This window comes from Peromyscus maniculatus, chromosome 2 (genome assembly GCF_049852395.1).
Source record: "Peromyscus maniculatus bairdii isolate BWxNUB_F1_BW_parent chromosome 2, HU_Pman_BW_mat_3.1, whole genome shotgun sequence".
Classification (NCBI taxonomy): domain Eukaryota; kingdom Metazoa; phylum Chordata; class Mammalia; order Rodentia; family Cricetidae; genus Peromyscus; species Peromyscus maniculatus.
The window spans coordinates 93,698,112-93,717,933 of NC_134853.1; the positions used below are offsets into that span (position 1 = coordinate 93,698,112).

Below are 19,822 nucleotides of genomic sequence, written 5' to 3' on the forward strand. Positions count from 1 at the left end.
GCCATCTCTTCACAAATCCAGTCAAAATTTAATTTGTTGACAGTCAGGCAAAAGAGGCCTTGCTATCCTTATTTACTTTCAACAAAGCTGAATGTACTGTACTGAACATGCCTGCTTGGTTGGACCAGCTCCATGGATGAACCAGCTCCATGGATGACACACGCCATCCAGGCAGATGGACCCTCACATATATAACTGCATTGTACAACTTGTACTTTGAATTTTTAAAATATTTTTGTGTATGCGTATGTATCATTAGGGGTATACAACCACCACAGAATGCATGTAAAGGTCAGAGGACAACTTGCAGAAGACAATTCTCTCTTTCTACAACATGGGTTCCAGAGACTGAGCTCAGGTCATGAAATACCTTTCCCCATGGTTCTCCTGCTTGTATTTAAAGGGGAGAAGTACCCAAACGTACGGGGATTACAGGTGTGTACTTATCACATCTAGACTGTTAAACCATTTCTTTTTAAAAACATAATTATTTGTTGGTCCTCCAATGCCAAGTATTTCAAGTAGATGTGTTTCATACTTTTTGAGTCAAAATTTAATGCAAGTCACCTTTAAACCAACCGAAACATTTGTACAATATGTAATATATATATATATATACACACACACTTTATTAATAGCTTAGCAATATTAATATAATATACACACACTATTAATAGCTTAGCAGTTAAGAACACTTACTGCTCTTGCAAAGGATCCATGTTTAGTTCCTAGGGCCCACACAGTGCCTAACAACTGTCTATTTCAATGGATCTATGCCTTCCTCTGGTCTTGACAGATAAGAGATATGCATGTGATGCAGAGATACATGTAAGCAAACACTCATATGCTGAGTATGGCCTTCCTTCAGTATTATTTATTTGTTCAAAAAATAGCTGTACTTATAATTAAAAAGCAAAACAACAACAGCAAACAGGCATGATGGACTCCTGCCTATAATCCCAACACTTAGAAGGCAGAGGCAGGAAAACTGACATAAGTCTAAGATGAGCCTGGACTAAAGAGTGAGACCTTGTGTCTAATAAAAGGATGAGGCTAGAAAGTTGGCTCAGGAAGTAGAGCTTACTAGTAAGACTAATGACCCAAGTTTGATCCCTGGACCCACTTGGTGGAGAGAGCCCACTCCTACAAACTCCTACAAATTGTCCTCTGACCTCTCCATGTGCATCATGGCACACCTGCACTCACACACATCTGCATATAAGATAATTAAAAGAAAAAAATCAGGCAGGCAAAGTACAGATTTTGAGAATTACAGGTCAAATTTAAAACAAAACAAACAGTGACAATCAGGAAAAGCCCAATAGTTATGCTACAAGCCCTCCAAGGTTATTACGTTCTGGCTCATCCACTGGGAACATTCTGTTCATAGAACGTTATTTTTTATGTTTTTACATTAAAACATACTGCCTATGTTAAGGTTCATTTGTTGTCTAACCTAAAAACATAAACGAACAAACTGAGTAACACTATCATTGAGGATAAAGATTAAGCACCTACCAAACAGCTGAAGCCACACCCCATTTCCTCTGCATATGCCCATTTTTTGCATTTGATTTAAAAATATTAATATAAAAGAATTGGAAAAAATAACAGTAAGGAGTCAGTGTACTAATGGCTCAAGTTGTCTGAGTTTGACTGAAGAGACTCCCCCCCAACCCCCACCCCCCGGCAAAAAAGAAGGTACCAGAGACTCACAATCTCTTCAGACAAATTTTCTTCAAGAATGACAAATGGAAGCGACTGTATCACAGACTGAATAATGGCTGATCAGAACCTAGCAACGTTTAAGTCAGCACTAGAGATATTTGCAAATATGAAAAAAGCAAATTCATCCATTAAAAGCCTTTTTCAAAGAAAATATTGCTTTTTCATTAATATTAAAAAGTAACTAATACAACTGAGTGGCTCTGTACCTAAATGGTTTTTTAAGTTTTATTCTAATCTTGTAAATGTCAAAGTATATCACCAAGAGAAACAATTCCTTAGGGGTCCTCAGTAATTTTAATTAAAAAGAAGAAACACTGAGTCAGATCAGTTTGAAACCATCAGCCTGTAGCAACCATCTTCATCTCTTTGGTGAAGGAGGATGGCAGCAAAGAGCAAAGTAAACTCAGATAAACTCATATTCACACCTCCAAGTGCTTTATCAGGTATCGTACGACAGTCTTTTAGGCACTAAGAGTAGACACATCTCATTACCCACTGCTTCTCATATTCAATTTTACTCCAAGTTGAAAAGCTACTTAATTTTATATAACTGCATTAAAAACTAACTTAGGAAAACAGAACAATTTAACTCCTCTACAGAATCAATTAATGTTTGGCCACAACTAGTGTACTTTCCCCATTTTATCTCACCACCCAAGATTGCCCAGTTATTAGGCAGGAAAAACAGTAGACATACATGCATATACTTTCAAACATGTCAAAAATCTGACACATTAAAGGACACAAGCCATCACTTCTTTTAGATTATTCTGTAGACTAGTGTGTGCCTGGGATCCTCCACGTTTCTATGAAGTTTACTGACTCTAATGCACACTTAAAAATAATCCATAGCTTCCTAAAATTCAAGAACTGTTTCATACTCCTTTAAGGATCCAACTAGAGGGAGGGGCTATTTGAAAAAAGGAAAGAAACAAAGGAGAAGTGAAGGACGGGAGGAAGGGCAAAGGGTAAGTAAATATGAACAAAGAAACACCTAAGTCTAAAAAGGCCATAACAAAACCTTATTTTATATGCTAACTAAATTAAAAAAGGAGCATGCAACTGGTCCCCTCCTACCACACCCTCACCTCCTCCAATGATTAAGTACTTGTATACATCATTCAGCCAAAATTATAAGTAGCCACTGGAGAAATTACATACAGGTAAGACCTCTAGCAGCTTCAATGTGAAAACCTGTTTGTGCAGAAAGCATTTCTGAGTCCGGAGCCAATGGAAACACTTGCAGAACTATGACATCACAGCTGGTCTTTTAGCATTTCTCTTACTTGTCCTGTCTTTGACAGACAAAATGCCTTTGTTGCATAGCTACATACTCCTAACTGTAGATGCCTTACATGCAGGGAGCACTTAACGAATGTATTCATTTAAGGTTAAATAGTAGTAAGAGAGGAAATATTAAATTACACAAGTCCCCTCTCAAATAAAATGAATTCAGATGAAACACACACAGCACAGCCCTTCACATCTTCTGCTGAATGTATAGGTTCGAAACTGGGGTTTTACAATGTTGTACTCTACTGAATGAACATAGAAGAAAAGATGACAGTCTACAATGAAACCAAAATAGTAAACCATAAAGGTCACTTCATAAGTCAAAGCGAATTTACTCAACCTTATACTCTTGTCTGTCAGGTATTTTATTTACCAGTTAAAGCTTTGTCTGTCTTCTTTTCTTCCCTTCCTCCTAAAACTACCTAGAAAACCCTATGCTATAATAATTTAAAACCTAACTACCTCTCTATTTAATAATTATCCATACCCCTTGACAAATCCCAATACCAGAAGCACAGCAGTATCCATCTCAAAGAGAACTTTTAAAGCAGTACCTATTCTAAATGGGAACATGGTAGGGGATCCCGAGCTTGTCAAAGTGCAATCTTTTTCCTAAACTCCTAACAAAAAAGTTCAGGATGTTGGCACACACCTGTGACCCAGCACCCAAGGGCTACAATGTGAGGCACAGCTCATAGGAATTTGAGTGTGTGTGTGTGTGTGTGTGTGTGTGTGTGTATGAAGATAAAGACACTTGCCACCAAGCCTGACAACCTGAGTTCAATTCCCAAGACCCACATTGTGGAAATAATAGAATCTCACATCCCCCCCACCCCCACCCCCCGCCTCTCTCTCTCTCACACACACACAGGGGAACAGTACTAGGAGCAAGTTCCACGATATACAATTCTCCTTCCATGCATGAGACCCTGGGTTCAATTCTTATCATAGAAAGAAAAGGAAGAAAGAACAGAAATAGAAAAGGAGAAAATTATTTAAAATTTGGTGTCCTGTTTTCTTTCATTTTTTTTTTTAACCATGTTTTATAGATGGTCAACATTATTACTGTGTTTAAAAATGGGGATATAAGCCGGGGGGTGGTGGCGCACACCTTTAATCCCAGCACTCGGGAGGCAGAGCCAGGTGGATCTCAGTGAGTTCGAGGCCAGCCTGGTCTACAGAGCAAGATCCAGGAAAGGCACAAAGCTACACAGAGAAACCCTGTCTCAAAAAACCAAATAAATAAATAAATAAAATGGGGATATAACAGGAAGAATCTATAGGCCATCCCCATTAAACAGAGCAGGTTCTCAGTCTGCATCCTTAAAATATGTCTCTCCACCTGGCATGTGCAAGCACAGTATAAGCATTCAGCACATGAAAAGGGTATGTATGACTCAGGCTTGTGAGCTCTATAAAGACACAGCCCTGTCTTTGAAGCTCCATGTTTTTAAGAAGTTACTACTAGATGCAATCTTAGTTCTAAAGAAAATTTAAGATCAAGTTTACACTTGAACAACAAATATGAAAAAAAAAAAAAAAAGAGAGAGAAGAAAAACAGACATGGAAAACCAGCAACTAAGATGCATTCAGAGGAAAACCAACTGTTTAGATAGAAATAACACTAATTCACATATGGGCAATAACTGTGAGGGTGATGTTAAGATAAAAGTAAATATTCTTAACTACATGCAAGCTAGACTCCACATATAAAGCACACTTAAGCAGGTCTGGGCTATACACTGAGCAGTAAGGAGTCCCAGCGAACAATTTGACTTCTAAAGCAGGCACCTCTCCTCAAAGGCCAGGTTTATGAAAGAGACGAGAGGGCAGGTACTCACAAAAATAAGATGATTTTTTAGAAAGAAGACAAGAAGGAACCCAGAGGTCACTACACACGGGGTGTCTGTGTGTCTGCTTGGTGCTTGTGTTCGAAGGAAGGCAGCTTGGTGCTGTAACTGGGTCTGTGTTCATGTGCAACAGGCGCTGGGGTACTTACCGTGCCCGGCTCTCTGTCTGCTCCCGAGGTTACCAAGAAACGCACAGACACGCCCGTTCAGACACAGAGGCAAGAACAGAAATAAAAAAAGGGGGGAATAATTAGAACACAGGCCCCAGGCAGTTTTAAAAATGGCTTTATTTATATAAGTCATTGCACATTCCTAATACAGTGATTTCCTGAAAATTACAGTATTTTGTAAACATAAGATTTACAGTTTAACCATACACAAAGCCTATTTTTAATTTCTTGACAGAATAAATTACTTTTCTTCAAAAAATTAGTCAAGTGCAATTTGCCCAATATTTAATGCACACTAGGATTAAAGCCTACAAAACTAGTAACAGATGCAACTGTCAAGCCTTTCATTTGAACACATTCACTTTCAAATTTAACTTCTTATTTCGCCCCATTTAACAAACATCACTTTCTTTGAAAATTACCCAATTAAGCAGTTAACAGTTCTCCATAATATGGTACAGGCCACTGGCATTAAAAAGGCAGTTACCAAGATGTCAAGATGCCTGCAGGCTAGCAAGACAGAAAAGCCCACAGCTGCCCACAGCAAACCTTGAAGAGTGGCAGGGTGAACTGAGTGTCAGTGGAAAGCTTTTCGACAGCTCCTGTTATCTCACTGTTTGCTCTCTGTGTGGGGCTGGGGCTTTCCACAGGGAGGCACAGCTCTGCAGCACTGTCTGAGTATGAGAGCAAAGCCTAATCTGGCTTGCCCGGCCTCTCACCTCTGTGGCGGTCTGCATCATGGTGCTTCTTGTCATCTTTTATTGCCAAGTGAGACTGCCCACTCAGAGCACTAGACAGTGCTAGAAGGCTGGCACTGCCCCCAAGGGGCGGGATGCCAGGAGGCTGAAGTCCTGAAGGGTGAGGCGTGAGAGGTACGGGGGGTCCATGGCCATGAGAGAGATGCTGAGCTTGTAACTGCTGCTGCTGTTGGCAGTGGTTGGAGAAGGTGAAGGAAGAGGAGGAGGGCAGGAAGAGGAAGAACAAAACGAGGAAAGAAAAGAGGAGGTGGAAGAGGAGGAGATGGAAGAGGAGAAATAAAAGCAAGAGGAGGAAGAAGTGGAGGAGGAGGAAGAGAAGGAAGAGGAACAGGAGGAAGAGGAAAAGGAGGTGGTGGTGGTGACAGAGAAACCATCCAGGAAAAATTAAAAATAACAGAAGATGTAAGAAAGAACCAGAAGTTGGACATAGAGAAGGGAATGGAGACAGAGGCAGGAAAGAGGAAATGAGGTTAGTGCTTTCAACTCATCAAACGCTTTTGCCCCTCAGTACTCACCCCCAGCCAATCCCACAATCTAACCCTCGAGTCTATACCTGCCACTTTATGTTGTAACTAACCTGGACAATGAAACTCCAGTATCAGACAAGTCTGGCTACTTTAAAAGATTTATGTGTGGATCTCAACATTAACTATCACAATGATGCCGTGAGTGAAAGCCAGAACTCAGAAAGCTCTGGCATTTGGAAGGTACCCTAAGCTTGTGTCCTTAACTCACCAAGCTCTCTGAGAGCTGTAAGGAAGCAATGGCATCCCCACTTCTGAGAAGCACATAAGCTCCATGGCACTGGGGAACTTGCTGAGGTTCACTAGGGTGAAGGGATGTCAGTGAACTCTACAGCTGCCCCCACACTACTCTTCTGGCTGCTGGAAGAAACCCTGGAGTCAAGTTTTTAGCCATTCCTTTCACCCAAACCTCCTTCCTAAAACCCAACTCCACAAACTATTCTACATTACAGAAGAAAGGGCTGAGACCAGGAATTTTCTGACTGCAGACATCTAGAGGGCCAAGTGCCTCCCCGTCATTCCCAGGTTCCCTTTCTGATGCTTACTTTGTTTTACTACCTAACCAGTCCCAGAAGTTACAAACTTGTTCACAGGAAACTGTACTCTTGCTCTCATGTATTATACTTAAAATAAGCAAATATACAAGAAATGGCCCTAAACCACCTATCTGCAAGTGTCTCAGCTGTCCAAAATAGAATTGTTTTGACAGTTAAAAAAAAAAAAGAGTCAAATCTCAATGTCTAAAGTGGGATGCTAGAAAATCCTTAAGATTCTAACCCATGTTCATTTCTCAGGGCTGAATTGCTTGTTTACTTATTGGCTACTCCTCACTCGAACACACAGATGAGTTCAGTAGCTTCCACCCACACCAGAAATTCATTTTTAATTCCATTTCAGATGTGCTTCCTACCCTCAAGAATAAACAAAAAGCAACATCTTAAGCATTGAAAACCAGTGTTTTTACAGCATACTTTCAACCATTCCCAGTACCCTTAAAAATCTTTAGGAGTCCACCTTTTCAAACTGCCACTCCTTCCTAAGAGAATTAGTTTTAATTAGAGGGAAAAATGGAAAACGGGTGAGGGCCAAGCAGACAGCATTAATAGCATTCTTGGAAATTATTTATAAATTACTCATTCTCCCCTTGAGATCACAATCACAGTTTCTTTACACGTAAAATCACCTTCCCGTCATCCAAAAGACACTAATTCTTGCTCTGTCACCTTTTAAGAGCTCAGCAACAGTGAGACATAAAACCGAAGAAGCTGGCAGCAGCATCGCGGTCCACTAGGCATGCTCATTAGCACTTAATTAGGAATGAGACACCTGCCACAAGAAATGTGCTTGGAGGAGGATGAAGAACAGGTCTGCCCTACTAGCAATTACTATCATTACGTGGCGAGCACGAGCCACGTCCAGCTTCGAAGAAGCAGTGAAGCGAACACAAGCCCGCCTCGGGTCATTAGGCACAGCACTGATTAGAGGGAAGGAAACTGCACAGAGCGGAACAGACAACCACAGCATGACACCCCTCTTACCACTCTACAAACATGCAGGATGGAACCACTGGCTAAGCACCTCAGAGACAGGATTTTAGTTGGCAGCAAATGTGTGCTAGAGAACATATACTAGGTATACACACTGTAAAGACTCCCCCCTCCCCACACACACACACAAAAATTCCAAGCCAACTTTAGCAACAAAAAAAAAAAAAAATTAAAAAATTTAAAAAAAGTAAAGCAGATTATAATACACTACTGAAAAGGGCTGAGCGTACATAACCATGAACTTTGTCATTTAAACTTTGTGGTTTAACTGACAATTAACGGGAATATTCAACAGACTAACTGGTCCCAGAGACCTCCCAATTCTACCCTGTCCTGTTTTCTCCAAACCCTGCGAAAAACAGTTTTCTGTTACCTAGAGGTAACTGGGCTCATCCATCCTTGGCTTAAGAAACTTGAAAGCCTTTTTGCTTCAAACAAAATATTTTTTTATAAATAAAATTACGTAATTTTTAAAGCAAAATATTCTGAAGTAGTGAAACTGAAGAACCAAGAGATGGGTCACAGCCATCAAGATGCTCTAGGCTCCAAACACTTGAGTGTGTACCTCCCATTCTGCCTCTGGAGCCACAGTAACATTCACATTCATTATCCCATGTGAGTCCTCACCTACGGGAGGGTGCTTAGGCACAGGGCTCAAAGAGGTGTGACACAGCACTCAGAGCCACAAGCACGAAACCCTTTCGGCTACCTAACAAGGTCAAGTTCACATGTGAGAACAAGGGAGAAAGAAGGCCATCTCCTCCAGAGGGAACCGTGTTTAAATGCTCTTGAAATTACACAACTCCAAGGACTCAGTCACAGATCCACTTTACCGTGGTGCCCAAGGGCAGTGACAAACACAAGCTAGTTCTTAGACTTCATAAGCACAGGTCCTCTCAGCCCCACTTCTCAATGCTTGTTCCTGGATCACTGCTCTCTTCCAAGGAGACTTGTAAAAGACAATCAAGTTCCCAGATACAGCACTGGCCTTTCTTCCAAAAGTAGATACCTAACATTGGAAAAGCAAAGGTGGTCTTAAGATAAAACATTTATTTATGTAGAGGGCTCACATCAGAATAAGTTAACTTTAGAAGGGCAGCCCACACCTGACTCCATCTGTTACTAAAGGAACATTTTCTCTCGACAAAGTTTTAGAGACAATCTGGTACATATCACCCTTATCCAGAGCAAAAGCAGCAACACCACCTAAGAATGTGTCTTACATCAAATACAATATTGGCATCACTAGACAGCCAAACAATAGTTCTGCCATTTAGAAAAATTTTATGTACCTGCCCTCCTCAGACCCAAATGTCATCTGTCACTTTTTTCAACATGACAGCAAGGATGAGATAATTCAAACTCCTATCCAGGCATTAGAATTTTTTTAAATTTAATTTTAAAAATTACAGTTTTATACTACATAGAAGCACATGAAAAACAGTTATGTACAGCTGTCATTTTGAAGTAAAATTTTAAAGCCTGGGGTAAGGGCTCAATGGTAGAGGGAAGCCTGGCATGCTCATGTCTGTTCATTCAATCTCCAGCAGTCCAAACACATACAAGATGTTTTAGAAAAGCATAGTTCCTCCAATATAGCACACTCCTCTGGCCATCACCCAAGACCAGGCTCTCAAACAGAGTAACTTGACAGGGACATCTGGCACATCTGGAGACATGGACAAACGGGAGGCGGGTGCTACAAGCATCCTGTGTCTGAGAAAAGATGATGTTAAACATCCTTCGATGAATAGTGCAGCTCTCCACCAGACAACCGGAGGGGAGGGGGGGGGGCAAAATGCCACCAGCGCTGAAAGAAACTCGTCACTGCTGCTTTCCACCCACTACCTCCAAAGTAATTCTGCAAATTGCCATTTAAAACATAACGCTTTTCAATACTCAAGCATTAACTGTCATCACCATGCAAATCTCTTGTCACACCTCAAAACCCAAAATATCTGAGTGCTGTGAAGATGGCTCAGTGGGAAAGGCGCCTGTAAGCAAGCCTGGTGTCCTAAATTATTGCGAAGAACCAGGTTAAGAGTAGAAGATAAGAGCCCACACTACAGAGTCACCTTCTGACCTCCACTAGCTCTCTGAAGCACGCACACCACCACACACACTTCATATACACAGCCACCATTTTAGGCACATTCTTAAGCACTTGCCAGGCTGAGGTGAGACTGATGCCAACCAGGGCCACATAGGAAGACTTGTCTCAAAAACAATAACCGATCAACAAACTAGGGGCTGGGAATGTAGCTCAAATGGATCCCTAGCACCAAATAAAATCCAATGTGGTAATGCACATTTGTTATCCCAACACTTGAGAAGACAGACTGTTTAGATAATATTCTTCACTAGACAGTGAGTTCTGTGCCAGCTTTGGTCACACAACAATAAAAATAAATAAATTAAAAAAATCTGCTTTATAATGCTGATCTTTCTAACAACTTGAAAATTCAAACAATGAAGGGAAGAAAAAAAAAGATCACTGTAAAAGGGGCCACCCTGAAAACTTCCACGGAGTGTTCTGATACCTAGAAGAAAGTCATGTGAAGTTTTGGTCTCTGACTGAAAGAACTGGGAACAGGCTGAGTGAGAGATGAAAGCAAACACCAAACCCTGAGTTATGGATCCTGGAAACCCATAAGGAATAAAGTTAACCTCAACCGCATTAAGCAACAGCCATGCTATTAGAATCCGTACTATAAAGAACCTGCCTGGGCTGCTAACATTCGGACTATAGTGTAGTGGTATGATCACTGGCACTTTTGTTCTAAATCACAAGCGTAACGGAGTCCATCACAACAGAGATGCTCAGAAAGGACACAAACTATGGGAAGATTCAAAACTCTATGCCACCAGTCACCAAATTCCAGAAATTTAGCCCATTTTACAAAACCGGAAAAAATCATGTCACCAAAATCACACTTAACCCAACTGGACTGAAAGCATCTCCGTGCCCGAATCACAGCAAACAGCACTGACAACAATATGTATGTAAACAGTTTTAAGGAAGACAAGATGTGACAGACAAGTGATATTGCTGAACTCAGTAGAATAGTCTTAGTTCCTGGTTCTCTACTCTTTGACACACTCAGTTCTTATCTTGGGGATCTGGAGGACAGAAGGAAAAAAGAAATCTGTTCACTCACAATCAAGTGGGAAGGGCTTTCTGGCAGCAGCGGCATCAAGGCCACTATAGGAGCTGTCTAAAACCCTACTACATGAATGGCCTCTCTCTACAAGAGGGGCAAGGGTGACAAACAGAAAAAAGCTGCTAACTGGGGCCAAGAATTCTCCAGCCACTCGAGCCACTTGAAAACAATAAAGATAAAGTAGCAATGCACTAAGAGGCCCAGGAAATGGCATGTGGACAGTCTAAGAAATGGGAGAAAATATCTGCAAGCCGTACATCTGAACTCAGCTCAACAAAAAACAACAAGTTAACAAACAAGAGGAACTCTCAAAAGATGGCTCATCAAGAAAATGTAAAAATGCTTCCCACCACTGGTCATCGGTGGTCAGTCTGATGAGTATCAAGAGGCACTGAGATGCCTGTCAGCACGGAGATATCAAAAAGAAACCAGACGAGTTTAGTAAAAGGGATAGAGAAAAGTGAACCTATGTGTTGCTGGAAATCTAAACAAGCAACATTGTTCAGAGAACACTGGGCAGCTTCTAAAAATATAAAAAATTGAAAGCAGAACTACCATGTGATGCAGAAACCCTACTCTAGACATATACCTGAAGGAAATAAAATTTGCTCAGAGATATCTGTACTTACAGAGATACTGCAGTATCATTCCCAATAGCCAAGATACATAAATTACTGAGTTTATCAACATGTGAATAGACAACAAAAACATGATGCATACATACAGTCTTGGAAATGCAGCAAACACAGCTCAGTGTGATGGCCCAGGCCTCTAATTCCAGCACCCAAGGCTAAGGCAGAAGGATCACAAGTTCTAGACCAGTCTGGGTTATTAAAGCAAAATTCTGTCTCAACCAAACCAAACCCAGGAAATCCAACCATTTACAACAACATGGGTAACCCTGGAAGACATCAAACAATCTGAAATAAATTTAATTAAAAAGGCAAATATCCCAACATCTTAGCAATGTATGTGCTACGTTGTTATCATATGTTAAGCCAGGGCCCTGAGCAGCCCCGGCTGGCCTCCAACTCCTTATGTAGCTAATGATGACCCCGGTGCTAGGGATCAAATCCAGAGCTTTGAGCATACTAGACATACACTCTACCAATTAAATTAAAACCTCAGGCTCCACCTGTGTCTAGATTCTAAGAGAAGCAGAGTACAATGGTAGTTAATTACCAGGGGTTGGGCAAAATAGGGAGATGGTGGTCAAAAGATTCAAAGTTTAAATTTATGTAAGATAAATTCCGGAAATCTAATATAGGGCATCCTGGCCACAGGTAATAATACCATGTTGTGTACTTGGAATCTGTTAAAAGATCTCAAGTGCACATAAACATTTATGAGATTAGACTATGAGGTGACAGATATGTTCATCATCAGCTTGACTGTGATGATATGATCAAAATGTTAAGTTTTACTCCTTAATATATGGAATTTCTATTTGTCAATGGTATTCCAATAAAGCTGAAAAGGCAAAAATGGTGACAGAAGCAGAAATGATCCCACACATGCAGAAAGGGATCAGGATGAAGAGGGCACACTTCTGAGTATTTGCCATCTTCACTCTTTCTAGTGTTTGCTAAGGCCAACTCTTTTGTATAACCGCTACCCTATCTATCCCATCTTCACTGCTGGACTTACGGCTGATCTCTAGAACTTTCAAAGGGTCTGAATTAGAACACGTTTTTAAAAGCCATGTTTAGGTAGATCCACTTCCCAAACCATACACATATTAAATGAACACACTCTCAAAATCAGAAAGGAGGTGTAAATTAAAAGCACAAGGAACTACCTCTTTACATACAGAGTGGCTAAATTCTACAAAACAGACAAGATCTGAAAATGTATGGTATAGAAACAGGAATCCTCATGCGCCACTGGAGATGTAAAATGGTGCAAGCACTTTAGAAAATAGATGGGAGATGGAGAATTAAATATAAAGCTGCCTATGACGAACAAATTCCACTCTTAGGTTTACTCCTAGGCAGAGATAATCTCCTGCTGCCAAGACTCATGACCTGAGTCCTATCCCTGAGACATACATGAATAAAGGACAGGAATCAACTTATTCACAGTAGGATTATCCAAAATAGCCAACAAGTAGATCCAACCTGATCATCCACCAAACTTATAAATGGACAAATTAAGGTGATAAGTTGATGCAATGTACTAGTCATTAATAAAAATGACTAGTACATTTCATTTGCTACAGCATTTCCCTAACATACGCATAGCCTGAAGCTGATCTCCAGCACTGTGTTAAGACTGCCATGGTAGCGCATGCCTATAATCCCAGCACTCAGAAGATCAAAGTCCCACAAGTTCAAGATCATTTTCAGCTGTTCAGATTGTGACCAGCCCAGACTCAGTATCAATAAAATAAAATAAAATAAAATAAAATAAAATAAAATAAAATAAAATAAAATAAAATAGCTAGGTATAATAGCTCACATCTTTAATCCCAGCACTCCAGGGGCAAAACCAGGCAAATCCCTGTGAGTTTGTGTGAACAGCCCTGTCTACATAGCAAGTTCCAGGCCAGCTACAGACACACAACTAGAAGGTAGAAAAACCTTGAAAACCCCATGCTAAGTAAAATCAGCCAAATATAAATAGCTACATATTATATGTATTTATTTATATACAATATGCTGAACAAGCCAATTAATTGGTGGCCACTAAGTGTTAGAAGAGAGGACATGGGAAGTCAATGATAATAGATACAGGGCTTCTTTTCATTGGTGATTATAAGTATTTTAGAATGAGACAGTGATGGTTGAATATACTAACTAATGAACTATATGACTTAAGGGGTCAATTATCTCAAAAAACAAACCACATACCCATGCACATATTTAACCTCTCAAATGGGATACCTTACTTTCTATGGAGTAGTCTCTTCCTCTTAAAAACATGTTTAATTATGAAATGCCTTATACCAAGTGGAATCAAAATTCATACTGTAGCGCCTGGCAAGGAAATTAAAAGAAATAAATGTACCAGCAACTTTTCTAGTAACTAAAATGCATATTAACTGTGGGAAAATCCAAACAGCAAGGTCAATTCCAGATGCATTTGAGATACTAGGTAGTATTTATTTTAAAAACAAAAATATCAAACTGACTTAACCCGGAGGAACAGTACACACAGAAAGAATGCATTTCTAGCTGAGTGTGGTGGTATACACATCTTTAATCCTTGGATGAGGGAAGCAAAAGCAGGTGGATCTGAGTCGCAGGCCAGCCTGAGCTATATAATGAGACCATTTTATGAGGGAAGGGATAGGGGCCAGAAAAAAGTAGGACTTCCATGCAATGTTGCCTTTGCAAATTTAATAAAGAACAAGACTATTGGAATTTAAGAAGGCTTAAGTCTTTGGAACTAGAAGACACACATTTATTGTACCTCCAAGGTCTTCTACAAGTAGCAGGATACCCACTCTTCTAGAAAGGCACTTAAGGGTGGGTTGAAAGATGGGCTTTCCAGGGATTAGTTGCATAGTCCTAAGAATAAGAAGCTCATCCTCTTTAAACTTCACACACTACAATCTCATCGATAGCTGACAGCTACAGCTAAAGAAGAAGGATAATCTAATAGTTTGCTAATCCCTGAACCAATCATTTCATGCAACAGTGGGGTGCTTTTTAGGTCTACAAGTCATTATTTTAGGCATAAAGTCTCCTTCCTCTGCAGATATACAGCCATCCCATACAGAAACACATATACATACTAGACAGCTATCAAGGACAAAATACTCCAAGCTTTCACTTTATACAAAGTTGTTTTCAGGTATAGAGAGGTGTAAGCTTGTCTATGAAGCTAGAATGTACAAATCTAATCAACAACTGAAGCCATCCTGGTCTTCACAGAAACTGTATGCATGAAAAATAAGTCACACTGTATCCAAATAGATTACAAAGCAAAGTAAGTTTCCCTAGATTAGCCTCACATTTCTTAAGTTCCCAGAGTTCAGATACTGCTATGGAAACTGTTAAAATTTTCTTACACAGTCAACAATGATGCCCAAATACAAGAGAGCTAGTGTTTTGTGGATAGGAATGATAATCTCTCCTATACCTCTTAAAGTCACAATAGCAGAGTACTCTTCTGCTGAGCAGGAAGAACAACAGTGGTCTGTCCTGACTCTATCTCCATCTGTCCTCCACTCTAAAGCTATACAGAAGACTGGAGGGCTAGCTCAGCAGTAAAATGTTTGTATAGCGCATCCAAGGTCTAGGTTTACAGAAACAAACTGGTGGGGAGGAGAATGGCAGTGCTTTTTCACTGCTGAATCAATCACATTATAAGGCAATACATTCAAGGAAACACATTAAACTCATAAAGAGGCCAAGGTGATGGACAGCAACCTGGAGAAACCATACACACAGGAACACACCCAAGGACTTGGACAACTACATCCAACAAATCCATCACAAGCACTCAGAAACGAGACAGACAAAACTACAGTTCATAGAAGTGGGATTATATGCTGAGTGAAGGCTTTCCAGATGAAGTCTTAGCCCCTCAAAAGGTATAAAGTTATGTGCTATCTACAGATTGGGAAACTACAATGTATCTATCTACTGTGTATAAACACCAGGAAATTAGGGAACAGGTGGTTAGAAATAAAATATACACAAGCATGCAATTGTTTTCTTTAAATTAAGAGAAAAATGGCTCTCAGTTTTTTATTATTACATTATTTTCACTCAAAAACCAACTATTTTCTTTCAGCATGCAGTAAAATTTACTAAAAAGCAGAGAACATACTGGGTGACAGAAACCACATGCCCCTTGTCAAGTGTGGTACTTGATATATGAAGGGGCCATAAGTGATCAGGCTAGACATTTCAAAGGTATGTATTTCACTCCAAAGTGGGGGAAAACCATGCAGCTGTGTAGCTTTATATCATATGGAGATCCACAGTAATTTTTTTGTGATATAACCTGATTTTTAAAAAAAAGTTATTTGAACCTCAATTAAATTCAAGCAGGGTGAAAGGAGCATTTGGTTCCAATCTCAAACAGAATGTGGACTCACCCTGAAGTTCTTTAATTCTGTGTTTCAGAAAGTCTTTAGCCACCCTACTAATAAGATATTATATCATGAACAGCTGATTTTATTTTCAGGTTTTAATAAAAATCCAAGTTAAAAAAAAAAAGAAAAAAGTTTTAAGACTATTGCTGTAGGCATCATCATGGCTCTTCCTTCAAGAACAAGTTCTCAAATGAATGAGTTCCCTTTCCCACAATGCACAATGTTTTCTTAATAGCAGCTGTGTGTGAAACCAATCATTCCTGAGCCAGTTAAGATCTTTGCACTATAATGGCCTCCAACTGCTGTAAAAAAAGAAGCTTGTTTGATGAGCAGTGAGAGCTATTCTGATGAGTGACTACTAAGGGTAGGTATTTGAATAAAATTGAGAAATAATACTGGTTTAAAAAATGGCAGTAGTATGTTCTCCTAAGGTCGATGACCCCACCACCGACAGGTAACTAGCTGGGTTTACAGCATAAGGCATGAATTCCCTCTTATACAAGGGGCCTTACATCCAATTAGATAGCAGTTGGTTACTGCCAAGCTGTAAGTACCAGTATTGTACCCTTGGTGATATCTTGCCATGGTGGAGATTGCTGTGGCTCCTAAGTTTTACAGCTACTGACAGGAGGCTGCATCCATGAAATCTCAATAATATGACTGCCTAAAACAAGACCTGCACAATAACAATACTGGTTGGCATCCCAATTTGGATGGGAAAATCTTACCAGGCCCCAACCATAGATGAAGGGAGAAAGTCAATTAAAAGTTGCTAAAAGTGACAATCCACAAGCCCCATAATAGGTTATCTAATCCAAAGTGGTCAGCCCAAACACATAGAAACAACACAAAAATGTAGACTCCGTGTGTGTGTGTGTGTGTGTGCGTGTGTGTGTGTGTGTGTGTGTGTGTGTGTGTGTGTGTACACACGCACGTGCCTTGCATAAGCCATGTGAGTGAGGAAGGGGGGGATTAATTAATTAAAGAGGCAATAAATTTGAAAGTTAGTGAGGACAGGGAAGAGTTTGGGGGAAGAAAAGTGAGAAGGAATGATGTAAATTTAGTACTAATATATGGAGAGAAAAATGGAACTAAAAAAAATCCCTACTGGCCAGCAGTAAAGTGCTTACCTGTAAGCCTAGTGACCAGAATTTGACTCCTCAAATACATGCAACAGTGGAAGGAGAGAATATACGCGGGCGTACACACACACACACACACACACACACACACACACACACACACGTACACACGTACACACACACACACACACACACACACACACGTGTACACACACACACCACAAATAAAACCAAGTTCAAAAATTAATAAAAATCCTTGAAATTGTTACAACAGAACACATTAGCAGCAAGAGATTTTGAGAAGTATGATTTAAAAAGCAGTGTTGCAGTTAATATTATGCCAGTCACCAAATTTGCTATCAAAGCTGCTGTTAAAGGGTCAACAAAAGGCCAGGTGTGGTGATCTTTAATCCTAGTACTCAGGAGGCAGAGGCATGTGGATCTCTGTGAGTTCACTCCCAGCATGGTCTACACAGAGTCAGCCAGAGTATATGGTAAAATTGTGCCTTTTTTTTTAAGGCACAACTTAACAAAAATATTTCAGTAGTAAATCCAAAAATTAACTATGTGGAAACTATTCCTTAAATATTAGCATTCTAGATAAAGGTTGAAGGCAAGTAGAAAAGAACTAAAATTCAGTATTTCTCCTAGACTGGAGAAGCATTGACATGCTGGTAAGAAGTTGCCATCACTCACTCAACAAGGACAGAAGAAAGTAGAACCTTCCCCCTCTTCTAGTGAAAGAGCACTCAGAAGCCAAGAATACAAGCTGAGCTCACCGAGAGTTTGGTGTCCTTGACAAGCCCAAGCTACTTTGCTAAAACAAAATATCTTTATCCCTGTTGGGGTAAAACATAAGGGCCTTGATTGTACCTTAAAGGGAAGGTGAGGGTTTCAGTCCATTTGCATTCTAAAGCGTTCTCTTTTACGATCTTTCACACTTGAAATAGACGTCTAAACCTTTTCTTTTCTTAGCCTGAAAGTCAATGAAGATGAAGAGCTTGGCCTCTCCCATTGTTCTTCACCCTAACCCATCCCAGAACAATACTGACAGCTGCTATCAAACAGGCTGCATTTTCTCTGCACAGCTGCTGTATGAACAGTCTCCCAGTGCTTCCTCCCCTCTGGCCAGACAAGCTGGCACACTGCATGTGCAATGAAGGGGTGCAAAGGTCTACTGAATTGTCAGCCCAATTTTATGCTACTTCGATTTTCCAGGATGCATGCAATTCTTTTCAAGCAAAAAAATCAAGCATATGCCAAAGCATGAAGCTAAAGGCAGGAGCTATTTCTGATCACACTGCAAACTTTCAAAGAGCCTGTCATAAATTAATATACCTATCCCACCATTTCAAAAATTAAAAACTGCATATGCTAAAATACTGAACACACCAATGCATTAACTCTTACATTAGATCCAATTCACCAACTTGGGTTATTATTGCTAAACCATCAAAGCAAATCTGTCTTGATAATCTCAACATGTTTACTAAAACCATTCATAAAATTTGCAATTCATCCACCCTTCTAAGATAACCTATTTATTTTCTGATTCCATTCAAAATGAATATTAACTATAAATATCTGGCTAATACATTTCCCCCTTCTGAAATGTAGATTCAAAGTAGACCCTCAGGGTCTGGGCAGTGCCTGTGAGAACTCTAAACCAGCATTTTATTATTGAAAAATTACACACAGCTAGCCATGTAGTTTACTTGCAGAGTGCTTTGCTATTATGTGTGAGGCCCCATGTTCAATCCCCAGTACTGCCAGAGACAAACCAGAAAAATTACATGTAAAAATTTAGAGCCTATCAGAAAACAAACATGTCCCACAAAGTTGAACAGGGCCCTTGAGATCTGCTTTGCATATGTTTTCTTTTAATCAAAACAGGCTTTTCCATCCTCATTCATTTGTGTTAAAATATTCCTTGCTCCAGCTACAAGTACAATCGCTATTAGTCTCTCCTAATCAAACATAGTACGTGCAAAAATGCCAGTGAATATTTGATTTGATCTCTGAAATAAAGCAATTCATTACACAAGAAAAGGGTAGAGAAGGCAGCAGACAAACGCCTGCATAATTGTGTTTTTGGTTGAATGTGATTAGAGAGCCCACTAAGTAACAGTCAAAAATGTGATACAGAAGGGGAAGAAAGACAGAGCCCAGACCTGGGGGAAGGAGGGAGAACTGTTTATGCAGAGCTAAGCTGTCAAGTGCAATAAAGCGGCTTGAATAAAATCTAAGCTGAAAATCCACTGAAGCTCCCCGGTTCACGGAGGAAAAAGCTATTAAAAGGAAATGAAGGTCACCCTCCCAGTTTATTTCACCTAATTGACTGCCAATAGCTTACCACAGGCACCCCAACTGCAGATCTGCAATTGAGAAACTGATGAAAGGAGGGCTTTCAAGCTGAGGCTCATTCTTTAATCCTCCTTGGCTCTTGTGTTTTTCCCATCTCCAGTGGGGATGTAATTTTAAACCTTGATAGATTAACTGGTTCCATTGTCTGTCACAGCACTGGACTATGGCACTCTTAATCCCTACAGCAGCATGTCTAATTATCATTACAAAGTGTCTGAGGGAACTATAAAGACCAGCAGGGCATCTTCTCACAAGCAATTAACATAAATTGATAAATGAGTGATTTTGAATCCATTCGAGG

The 19,822-nt window shown here is 40.0% G+C and overlaps 1 protein-coding gene across 18 annotated transcripts in view; it reads right to left on the reverse strand.

The window, feature by feature from the left end:
* The window catches only part of LOC102925382 (TLE family member 1, transcriptional corepressor), a 97,112-nt gene that overhangs the window by 40,535 nt on the left and 36,755 nt on the right, over positions 1 to 19,822 (reverse strand). For 8 of the 18 annotated variants that reach the window (XM_015999938.3, XM_015999943.3, XM_015999936.3 and 5 more), the window contains 2 exons: positions 5,761 to 5,965; positions 5,021 to 5,037 (listed from right to left, as the gene is read on the reverse strand). The exons of 4 other annotated variants lie outside the window; for them this stretch is intronic. In XM_015999938.3, the coding sequence (XP_015855424.1) occupies positions 5,021 to 5,037; positions 5,761 to 5,965 (222 nt within the window). Of the gene's footprint in view, positions 1 to 5,020; positions 5,038 to 5,140; positions 5,966 to 19,822 lie in introns of those variants that run through there. 6 more of the 18 variants (XM_076564384.1, XM_015999932.3, XM_015999945.3 and 3 more) reach the window with 2 other exon arrangements.